At 43.9% G+C, this 11,429-nt stretch overlaps 2 protein-coding genes across 3 annotated transcripts; one reads left to right on the forward strand and one right to left on the reverse strand.

Annotated features, from left to right (window-relative positions):
- Nucleotides 1-395: 395 nt before the first annotated feature.
- On the forward strand, nucleotides 396-2,165 carry LOC139366453 (protein RD3). The gene is made up of 3 exons (XM_071103949.1): nucleotides 396-516; nucleotides 904-1,208; nucleotides 1,403-2,165. Exons 2-3 carry the CDS (start codon nucleotides 904-906, stop codon nucleotides 1,770-1,772), a joined length of 675 nt encoding a protein of 224 aa, XP_070960050.1. The 5' UTR covers nucleotides 396-516; the 3' UTR covers nucleotides 1,773-2,165.
- LOC139366452 (syntaxin-5-like) lies at nucleotides 1,936-11,429 on the reverse strand. 2 transcript variants are annotated; one of them, XM_071103947.1, is made up of 11 exons: nucleotides 11,352-11,429; nucleotides 10,551-10,805; nucleotides 5,696-5,766; nucleotides 5,323-5,378; nucleotides 5,144-5,214; nucleotides 4,811-4,927; nucleotides 4,639-4,695; nucleotides 4,451-4,529; nucleotides 4,203-4,309; nucleotides 4,010-4,131; nucleotides 1,936-3,829 (listed from the first exon to the last, which is right to left on the reverse strand). In XM_071103947.1, the coding sequence occupies exons 2-11, from the start codon at nucleotides 10,611-10,613 to the stop codon at nucleotides 3,670-3,672; spliced, it is 903 nt and encodes a 300-aa protein (XP_070960048.1). In that variant the 5' UTR covers nucleotides 10,614-10,805; nucleotides 11,352-11,429; the 3' UTR covers nucleotides 1,936-3,669. The 2 variants fall into 2 exon arrangements, with proteins under 2 accessions (XP_070960048.1, XP_070960049.1); XM_071103948.1 differs by having other exon boundaries at nucleotides 2,050-3,829; nucleotides 10,551-10,672; nucleotides 11,352-11,415.

Here is an 11,429-nt window from a genome sequence, read left to right on the forward strand (position 1 = left end):
TATGTCCTCCTTCCATGAAAATGCTCACTGTCATCACTGAGGATATTGTTCGTATTTTACTGTATATTTTAGGTCCAGTGTCTCTGTTTTGATTCACAGATGACAGATGCTTACTGAACAAAACTGCTGGTACCCCCTGCTGCTACGCTGCTCTAGTTGGCTGACAGGATATGTACAGGCTGACACATCTAGCAACACCTCCAGGTGTGCTTATGAGGTTAGTCCGGTAAAAGACCTGTCAATCAATCTGTATATTAATACAGGATTACATTCATTGTCAATCACGAAGGAACACATACCTATCTGCCACGGACCTTCAAGGTAGCAAGGTGGTCAGTTAGTGGTGTGTAGGAGTGAAAGTCGACATTTTCTTTTTAACCGTTTATATTTTGCAGCTGCACACCAAAGACAACAGAAACAAAAAAAAGGAACTGTGAAATGAAGGCATTGTCTGCATCTTGATAAGAGGATTTCTAACCAACAAGGAGACTACTCAATAATTGACTTTTGTAAAAGGTAAGCTATCAAGCTTTTGTTTGACTACAGGTAAATTAACGTTTACATTGTGTCGTGAAAAAGGCAGGTCGCCTAAAGCAGAAAGCGATTCAGTGAATCTAATTACCTATATTTACAGTTCTATCAATCAAGTAACATCCCCAGGCGTGTTTATCTACCTAATGAAGCAATTATTTGATTAAGATTTTAAAACAAAGTTAAACAAAGTTGAACAATTAAGATACATTACACAACATTTACTTTAAGTGTGTTTAAATTAATAGCGTGAGTTTGCAGCATGAAAACAGTTTCAATAACTTGTATTGGTCCCATCCCCATGGCTGATTCCTCTCTCAATAATTGCCCATCTGGAATAAATCAAGTTGATTAAATTCTGTCCCTCCCTAGATGTTCCCCTGGTCAGCAGTGTTTTCTCTGGAGCCGAAAGTGCCTGGACAGCGTACGGCAGAAGAACTAGTCACCAACACTCTGATGCTGGAGCTGGGTGCCATGGTGAAGCGCACCGAACGTATCCGCCTGGAAAGGGTGACAAAAGAGGGCCGGCGCCGGCGCAGCTCTTCCTCCGCTGACTACAGCTGGCTGGCCACTGCCCCCACCCACCAACCCTATGAGCTGACCCCCCGAGACCTGATAGAACTGCAGGACCTGTGTGCCAGGGTGCCACCGTCTCAGTGTGGCCCTGTCATTGTTAGGTGGGATTTTGTACCTTATCCGTGTCAGAGGTGTATGTACACAACACATATCCTGAATGTCTCAGGTAGATCATGGAAATGGATTCATGATCATTCTCAACAGGTTCTGATGTCTCCAAAGTGAACTTGGTGCCTCCTTTTATCCCTTTGTCAGTATCACACAAACTCATTTTGACCTTTGCCCTCTACCCCAGGTTCAGGAATCTGGTGACGGAGATTGAGCCGGAGGTTCACGAGGTGGCTCGTCTGTTCCGCACGGTTCTACGTGACTGTGTGGAGGGAGAAGAGGAGAACGAGGAGATGAGGATGAGGTCAGCCGGCTGGGACAAACAACGCAGCAAGAGCCTCTCCTTTGTAACCTTCCGCTCCAAGTTCCGCCCCGCTCCCTTCAGGGGTGGGGGCCTGGGCGGGTCACGTGGCAACCTGCAGGAGGAGTCGAGCTGGTACGAGGAAGACGAGGTGGAGCAGCAGGAGGGAGCAGCAAACGTGGCGAGAGCGGCCAGGAAGGGGAGGAGCATGAGCATGCCTGATATCACCCCCATCGAACAGAGTGCACTTGGCTGAGGGAGGGATGGAGAAAGAGAATAGGAGATGAGATTGATAGGGGAGAAGGTCAAGATGAGATGCAACATGAGGACAGCTCACACCTCAGCAGATTTCCACTGACTGTTTAGACATAATGCAGTTACATATGCAAGAGTAGAATTGCAAGCTTAGCCAGCAGATATACAATACTATTTTGTTTTTTTATTGTGAATTACATTTTCCGAATGCGTTAACACTTGAAATGCATGTAAAATGAACTAGAAAATACAGGTCTTATTTTTCAACAGATCCTTGATAATAAATTAGTTTGTGTGGATTATTGTGGGGCCATTACTACTGCATAGCTTAGTTCCAGTCCTTTGGTTGGCATGGTTACTCTATAACAATTCATTAAATCAATATTCTATAATCCTCTTACTCAGTAAAGAATTACAGTCCTTTGCACAACTTCCCCATTGTTCTTTTTTAATATGCACTTCTATCCAATACATTAGCACTATTTTCACTTTACACACTGTAGAAGTCAAGGCATTTGGCAAAAAAAAGAGGGAAGAAATAGGAGTGTTTTCTTATTAAAAAAGTTCTGTTCGGTCATTAAATAATAGCCTGTACATAAACATCTGTCCTCAGTGAGAATGAGAGGAGATGAAGAGGACAGTCCCCAATAAAGCAGTGAGGTCCAAACAGACAAGTTGCAGGGAAGTTTGGTTGAGAAAGACTTCACTAGGGTACTTTCAGCTCTACATAACCCTGTCATAACCAATGACATGTCACCTGTTAATAACAACCTGTTAATTAGGGTCCCAAATAGCAACCCGTGTACTACTTTTGTCCAGGGCCCTTGGGCTCTGTTTAAAGTAGTGCACTATATAGGAAATAGAGTGCCATTTGGGATGCAAACCATTGGCAACAGTATTCAGACTGACCCCAGCTGACTTGCTGGCAGGTAAACCAGGCAATCTAAACTGTTAGATCTGCAATAACAGTATTAAGTAACTTGTTACAAACTGTTCGGGTCTGACTCGTCACATTGTGTTTATGACTGGGGCTATGAAGGGAATGTCCTCTTCAGTTTAAACCACCTTTAATCTTGTACTGTCATAAAACAGTTTAGACCACAGGTGTCTTGTCACATTTCTTTGAAACTGAAAGTACCCTTTTGGCAAATAAGAAACAAAAGAAAAAGAAAGTAAACCAACAATAGTTTCCAATCATGCGTGGCGTGAAGGATACTGAGGGAGAATTGTTCAAGTCTCTCTTTAATAAAACTAGAATAATGAGGAACAAAAATCTAAAGAAATGATTACAATTCAATAAAACTCCAGTCTGTTGTGTTGGCCCTCATGTCAGAGAGAAAGTTGATGACACCCTGTCTTACAACCAATCAACAATAAGCTACATGAGGGGTAAAAGAAAATCTACCAAGAAACAAAACTAGGTTTGCAGAATCAAACCATTAAATAAGTCATTTTTGATTAAATGTTTAAGATGAATTATTCTCTAAAGTAACAAAGAACATACTATTTATACTAAACAAAGCGTGTTCCGATAGCATATCCTTTTCATTAGGGGTATTTCATCAATGTCTGTAGCAACAGAATAGATCTGCTAGGGTCACTCCAGAAACGCTCTCCAAGGCTTTAGGCAGCAGAATACTATCATTTCTTGGGCTGCTGGACCTCAAGTCCCAGACCGTTCAATAACACTCCACCTGTCCCATTGTCCTGTTGCTGTGGCAACCCCTCGTCTCAGCCCAACCTTTCCCATTGTCTTATGTCAGATAGCATGACTCCGTCTGAACTATTGGTCAAGCGACTAGCGTTTCATAGGAGTGACGCAACCTGTCAAAAGACAATGAACTTTTCCATCTCCCTCTTCTTCAACCTCCACTTCTTTATCTATAATTTCTCCCTGCTCAGGCGAGGAAGACGACAAAGACGATGAAGAACACGATGAGGACGAGGAAGATCTTGACCATGAGCCAGCGGTTGGAGGACACAGACTGGAAGTACTTGAGGATCTCCGTGTGAGCCATGTCCACGTTGAGCTGAGTGTCCTCCACGTTAGCATCAATCCTACATGGGAGAGGAAACACACATAGGGCTTGTGACACACACCGGGCGGTGCTCGAGCATCTCAATTTCTCCCCTCCTCCACCCCTCTACACCGCATCTCTTTCTCCCTCAACTCCTCTTTCCCTCATCCACCTTGTTTCCCTGCTTCCCCATCATACTGCTCTCCTCCCCCTCCCTCACCTCTGTACTGTCTCCTCCTGCTCCTTCACCATGTGAGCCAGCTGCTGAAAGATAGAGCCCAGCTCTACGATGGTGCTCTCAATGTTCTGCATGGTGTCTGCACGGCTCTGGATGTATGAGTCCTGCACCACAGAGAAACAGCATTATAGTAACACTGACAGACACAATACAGGTGATAATAAAGTGTTTGTACCTGCTCATCAATGAGCTGGAGCTGTAGAGGGTTAGACTGGTTGTCCATGTTGACGGCGACCTCAGCCCCCATACTCCTTGACTCATCCTGCATCAACACTGAACTCTCTGGCAGAGGAGAGAGAAACGATAGTCAGTTAGAAGGAAGAGAAAATAGTTCTGTGATTGGAATTCACAGAGACATTTGTGAAGTGATCTGGTGTAGGAATTAGAGGCTGAAGGTGAAGTAAACGTGGTGTGTTTTCTTACTGAAGTTGTTGGCGTGGAGAGGAGAAGAGACGTGACGCTGTGAGAACTGTTCTCTCCTGTTCTTCTGCTGCTTCAGGTTCTAGAGAAAGAGAAAATGAGAACGATATAGGCAACCTACAATTATGAGGATTTTATGAGGTTTAATGACAGAAAGTTCCAGAGTGACAGAACGTTCCAGTGAATCTTACCTCCGTTCTTACTTCTAGAACCGACTTGAAGTCATTGGACATAGAAGCCAGTTTGGACTGCAACAAAACAAGGAGTTGTTGATTTTATAAAGCCTCAGGTTTCATATGGCTACATCATTTTACTCATCCACATCAGTTACATAATGCAGTAGAGAGGCACTGGCAGTCAGACCTGCAGGGAGATGACGATGGTGTTGGAATGGGTCTGGATGTGTCTGCCGCTGGGCACTCCACGTGAACGGATCAGATCCTGCAGCTGGGCAATCTGCTTGTTCAGGCTGTTAATGTCCTGCGAGGGGAATAGTGGGAGAGAGGCGGAGGGAGTCAAACAGGGCACAGCAGTGTAACACAGACTGCGTCCACTAAAACAGCTAGGTCTGTCACTTGCATAGAGATTCCACCTGACTGACTGGTCATCGTGTTTGCGATTTATAGGTCATAACGAGAAACAGCCGACTGCTTTTCCTGTATCGGTGTCAATTCAAAAACAAAAAAAAACACTCACCTGCTTGATGATGTAGGTTAACTCTTCAATCTCCACTGCCTTGTCATCAAATAGAGATCTTCTTTTAGCCACTGAAAAGGTCAAAACAGACATATCCAGAACTATAGAAAAACGCAGAGTTTTTCCAAATGGCGATTTGACTCATAAATATTGAAACATAAATATTGACATATACTTACATATAGTGAGTTTCTCTAGTTTAGCAAATGTATTACTCAAGTCCTTCCCTATTCTCCTGGAAAGGTTCAAAAGAACACAAGATTGGTATCACAGTGATAGGCCTAAACATGAACACGGTGAAAAGAAACTGCTAGTGCATGTACATACGTGGAATGTAAAGTATGTCCTTCAGTAAAATGATAAGACAACAGAAAAGAACAGCCTACATTCCAAAGAGATCATGCAGAGCTACAATGTGATTAAAACACCATGGAGAAACTAACAGCAACAACTGGCTATTTACTAAACTTCAAATCAGACACAGGTGCCAACTACACCCCTGAGTGGATTAACTGTGTAATGATGATCAAGTTGGCTGGCAGTGGGACTCACTTGGCCATGAGGGTGAAGTCACTGCGTTGCTTGAGAGCACTGAGGGCTGGCTTGATGTGCTGAACACCATTCTGTAGACAGAGAGAATGAGAAAGAGGGATTAAAAAAGAGACATCATCTGTGGCAGATTACAAGAGGGGGAATTAATAGGTTCCTCTATCTCCCATAGGTTGTTTAGTATCCCCCAGCCTTGATCAGATGGCTATTTCAACATCACTGCCCTTGCCTCTCCCCAGTGGCGACCCGTCATTTAGTGCAGAGCCCCACATGTTTTCAGCCCCGCATTTTTAGGTTAAAAAAAAAGTGTGTCACTCATGTAACAGTACGTCATCGCCAATTCTAAGATTAGAGTTATATTAGAAGTGCCCATCTGGCCTCCCCAATGGCGCAGTGGTCTAAGGCTGTGCCACTAGAAATCCTGGTTCGAGTCCAGTCTCTGTCTCAGCCAGCCATGACCGGGAGACCCATGGGGGGCTCACAATTGTCCCAGCATCGTCCGGGTTATGGGGAGTGTTTGGCCGGCAGGGATGTTCTTGTCCCATCACGCTCTAGCAACTCGTGGAGGGCCGGGCGCAATGCATGCTGACATGGTCGCCAGGAGTACGGTGTTTCCTCCGACACATTGGTGTGGCTGGCTTCCGGGCTAAGCAGGCATTGTGTCAAGAAGCAGTGCGGCTTGACTGGGTTTAGAGGATGTATGGCTCTCGACCTTCGCCTGTCTCAAGTCCGTACTGGAGTTGCAGCGATGAGACCAGACTAACTACCAATAGGATACCATGAAATTGGTGAGAAAAAGGGGTAAAAGTAACAAATAGAAAAAAGAAGTGCCCATCCATGAAGGCTCAAGGTCATTTGCCACAGATAGAATGACATCGTTAAATCTACAGTAGCTTTGCTTGGACTGTCAACATCATACTTTCAAAATCTTAGCTAGCAGTCATCACCATGAATCAAGCCGACAATCAAATTATTTTCCATCCTTGTCATATGAAAATAAATGACAGATAAAACGTCTCGGTGCTCATCGGCCATTGAACATAAACATTACACAAACAGACAACAAGTTGGAAGTCGCTAATTCAACAATGAGTGGTTTGGGAAGGAATCAGTGGCTAACTGAGTTCAAGACAACTGGGAACTCAGGGGAAAAACACGTTTTGAACGGTGATTCAACTTGGAAGTGTAAATCCAGCATCTTTCTCTTTGATGACAAAATTTGCCCATGAAGGACCGCAGCGCCACTTTCCTGTTCAAGCACATCACAACAACGTGAGTCCAAAAATGTCTTATACTGCTTCATAAATGATATAGGATACCAGAGAGACATGTATTCTGTAGCTAATAAAGTAATACTAAGTGTATTTTTTATTTAACCAGGTAAGCTAGTTGAGAACAAGTTCTTATTTGCAACTGCGACCTGGCCAAAATAAAGCAGAGCAGTTCGACACATACAACAACAGAGTTACACATGGAATGAACAAAACATACAGTCAACATTTTTTTTTAACAAAGTCTATATACAGTGAGTGCAAATAAGGTCAAATAAGGGAGTTAAGGCAATAAATAGGCCATGGTGGCGAAGTAATTATAATATGGCAATTAAACACTGGAATGGTAGATGTGCAAAATATGGATGTGCAAGTACAGATACTGTGTTGCAACAGGAGCAAAATAAATAAACACAGTATGGGGATGAGGTAGATAGATGGGCTGTATAGAGATGGGCTATGAACAGGTGCAGTGATCTGTGAGCTGCTTTGACAGCTGGTTCTTAAAGCTAGTGAGGGAGATGGGAATCTCCAGCTTCAGTGATTTTTGCAGTTCGTTCCAGTCAGTGGCAGCAGAGAACTGGAAGGAAAGGCGACCAAAGGAGGAATTGGCTTTGGGGGTGACCAGTGAGATATACCTGCTGGAGCGTGTGCTACGAGTGGGTGCTGCTATGGTGACCAGCGAGCTGAGATAAGGCAGGGCTTTACCCAGGGCGGGGCTTTACCTAGCAGAGACTTGTAGATAACCTGTAGCCAGTGGGTTTGGCGACGAGTATGAAGCGAGGGCCAGCCAACGAGAGCAGTGGTGGTAGACTACATCCAGTTTGCTGAGTAGAGTGTTGGAGGCTATTTTATAGATGACATCGCCGAAGTCAAGGATCGGTAGGATAGTCTGTTTTACAAGGGTATGTTTGGCAGCATGAGTGAAGGAAGCTTTGTTGAGAAATAGGAAGCCGATTCTAGATTAAATTTTTGATTGGAGATGCTTAATGTGAGTCTGGAAGGAGAGTTCACAGTCTAGCCAGACACCTAGGTATTTGTAGTTATCCACGTATTCTAAGTCTGAGCCGTCCAGAGTAGTGATGCTGGATGGGCGGGCAGGTGCGGGCAATGATCGGTTGAATAGCATGCATTTAGTTTTATTTGCGTTTAAGAGCAGTTGGAGGCCACAGAAGGAGAGTTGTATGGTATGTTGTGTAGTAAGCTGTTATTACCCCATGTGCCTCACCCTAATAATTTGGTCTATTTTCACCAACGCGGTATTGTAAACACATCGTTCGCAGCAGGTGTGTGCCTGTTTGCTAAAAACCTATTTAAGAGAAATGTAATCATTGAATATTGTAAGAACTTTCATTGTCTGTTTATATTCCACGTTCTGAATTCTGTCGCTGTACATTTCAAAAGTGCTGAACAAAGAGTTATATTGACTACGTCTGTCGTCTCTCGCTCATTAATGTCTTAATCGAAATTAAGGATGGACCAGTACAATCATCTGGGGAAGACAATCTGGACCAGTACAATCATCTGGGGAAGACAATCTGGACCCTCTCGCTCTAAAATGATCCGCTGCAATTGTTGCAACCCCTATTACTAGTCTGTTCAACCTCTCTTTCGTATCATCTGAGATCCCCAAAGATTGGAAAGCTGCTGCGGTCATCCCCCACTTCAAAGGGGGAGACACTCTAGACCCAAAATGTTACAGACCTATATCTATCCTAACCTGCCCTTCTAAGGTCTTCGAAAGCCAAGTTTAACAGATCACCGACCATTTCGAATCCCACGATACCTTCTCCGCTATGCAATCTGGTTTCCGAGCTGGTCATGGGTGCACCTCAGCCACGCTCAAGGTCCTAAATGATATCATAACCGCCATCGATAAAAGACAATACTGTGCAGCCATATTCATTGACCTGGCCAAGGTTCTCGACTCTGTCCATCACCGCATTCTTATCGGCAGACTCAACAGCCTTGGTTTCTCAAATGACTGCCTCACCTGGTTCACCAACTACTTCTCAGACAGAGTTCAATGTGTCAAATCAGAGGGCCTGTTGTCTGGACCTCTGGTAGTCTATGGGGGTACCACAGGGTGCAATTCTCAGGCCAACTATTTTCTCTGAATACATCAATGATGTCGCTCTTGCTGCTGGTGATTCTCTGATCCACTTCTACGCAGACGACACCATTCTGTATACTTCTGGCCCTTCTTTGGACACCATGTTAACTAATCTCCAGACGAGCTTCAATGCCATACAACACTCCTTCCGTGGCCTCCAACTGCTCTTAAATGCAAGTAAAACTAAATGCATGCTCTTCAAACGATCACTGCCCGCACCTGCCCGCCCGTCCAGCATCACTACTCTGGACGGTTCTGACTACTAGAATATGTAGACAACTACAAATACCTAGGTGTCTGGTTACACTAAACTTTCCTTCCAGACTCACTTTAAGCATCTCCAATCCAAAATTAAATCTAGAATCGGCTTACTATTTCGCAATAAAGCCTCCTTCCCTCATGCTGCCTAACATACCCTTGTAAAACTACCCTTGTATTCTATCGATTCTATCGATCCTTGACTTCAGCGATGTCATTTACAAAATAGCCTCCAACACTCCACTCAGCAAATTGGATGCAGTCTATCACAGTGCCATCTGTTTTGTCACCAAAGCCCCATATACTACCCACCACTGTGACCTGTATTCTCTCGTTTCCTGGCCCTCACTACATATTCGTCGCCAAACCCACTGGCTCCGGGTTATCTATAAGTCTTTGCTAGGTAAAGCCCTGCCTTAGCTCACTGGTCACCATAGCAGCACCCACCTGGAGCACGCGCTCCAGCAGGTATATTTCACTGGTCACCCCCAAAGCCAATTCCTCATTTGGCCACCTTTCCTTCCAGTTCTCTGCTGCCAATGACTGGAACGAATTGCAACAACAACAAAAAATCAATGAAGCTGGAGACACATATCTCCCTCACTAACTTTAAGCATCAGCTGTTAGAGCAGCTTACAGATCATTGCACCTGTACATAGCCCATCTGTAAATAGCCCATCCAACTACCTCATATTGTTTTTGGTTTTTTTCTTTGCACCCCAGTATCTCTACTTGCACATTCATCTTCTGCACATCTATCACTCCAGTGTTTAATTGCTATATTGTAATTACTTCGCCACTATGGCCTATTTATTCCCTTACCTCCCTAATCTTACTTCATTTGCACACACTGTATATAGACTTTTCTATTGTGTTATTGACTGTACGTTTGTTTATTCCATGTGTAACTGTGTTGTTGTTTGTGTCACACTGCTTTGCTTTATCTAGGCCAGGTCGCAGTTGTAAATGAGAACTTGTTCTCAACTGGTCTACCTGGGTAAATAAAGGTGAAGAAAAAAATAATAATAATAATAATGATGATGTTGGCCCTAACAGTTTGTGGGCACCGTTTGTCACCGTTATAGTGCAGTTAATGTATTGTTTAGTGTTGTGGCTTTGCTGGCATGCACCCCCCCCCCCCCCCCCCCAAAAAAAAATCTTGCCCCACCAAGATTTACATGCTAAAATCGCCACTGCCTCTCCCATACCTACATACCTGTCTGCTCTGTAGGGATTTGCAGGCGGACTGGAACTCGTTGGTTCGATCCCTGCACGTCATCCTGCTGCCTGTATATCGCCAGCCTGCACTGGGCACGCCAAGGAGGAAGGGTCTGACGTCTGAAAGATATCGGTAGTGTACTATAGACCGGTCCGTGCTCCGTGGAAACAGTCACTACACCTCCTGATGTCAACTCCTAACTGCGAGGCGTCAATCCGTGTCCAATGATGCACACGGGCATTCTCAATGTATCTGTAATATGATAGGAGTAACATAACCAAATAATTTCAAGTGACAGTTTGCTAGGTTGTCGGGCCCCGGGCTACCCATCTAGCTACCAATACGTTGTCTCAGTTTCCCCCAACAAATCGGAGCTTGGCCAATTTGTTTAGCAATCAAGTCTCCCCACCGCCATTTATGTGCCTAGCTAGTAATAAGTAAGCTAATGTTAGCAAATCCATCATTACCACGGCAACACAAACGAAATGCTACCATACAGCTTATCTGACAGTGATGAAATATAAAATTATAGCTAGCTAGATATCTGTTGTCATTTAAATGTTCTTAGGTACTGAGCTATTTAGTTATGCCAAGCTACCGTTGACTAACTAACGTTAGCTAGTTTTAAAGAGCCGACTCCATCACAGCTGATTTTTAGTTTACCCTAGAGATGTGGCTTGAATGTTTTGTTTGAATAAAGAAAACTCTCTCATCACAACATCAATCAAATGTGTATATATATATATATATATATATATATATAGGTTCCCTCGATAAACGTGATCAGTTTCAACTTACTATTAGCAAAAATCCACAAGAATTCACAGATCGTTCTATGTTTTTACCAAGCCGGGAATAAAAGTTTGAATCCGGGTC

The sequence above is a fragment of the Oncorhynchus clarkii genome, chromosome 14, assembly GCF_045791955.1.
Source record: "Oncorhynchus clarkii lewisi isolate Uvic-CL-2024 chromosome 14, UVic_Ocla_1.0, whole genome shotgun sequence".
In the NCBI taxonomy this organism is placed as follows: Eukaryota; Metazoa; Chordata; class Actinopteri; order Salmoniformes; family Salmonidae; genus Oncorhynchus; species Oncorhynchus clarkii.

Excerpts from the sequence above, each read along its gene's own strand:
- LOC139366453 (XM_071103949.1), top strand. The coding sequence starts at position 904 with ATGTTCCCCTGGTCAGCAGTGTTTTCTCTGGAGCCGAAAGTGCCTGGA. Across the intron at positions 1,209-1,402 it reads TGTGGCCCTGTCATTGTTAG|GTTCAGGAATCTGGTGACGG; the intron begins GTGGGATTTTGT and ends CCTCTACCCCAG.
- LOC139366452 (XM_071103947.1), bottom strand. The coding sequence starts at position 10,613 with ATGACGTGCAGGGATCGAACCAACGAGTTCCAGTCCGCCTGCAAATCC. Across the intron at positions 4,928-5,143 it reads TAACCTACATCATCAAGCAG|GACATTAACAGCCTGAACAA; the intron begins GTGAGTGTTTTT and ends TTCCCCTCGCAG. Across the intron at positions 4,696-4,810 it reads CCATCGTCATCTCCCTGCAG|TCCAAACTGGCTTCTATGTC; the intron begins GTCTGACTGCCA and ends GTTTTGTTGCAG.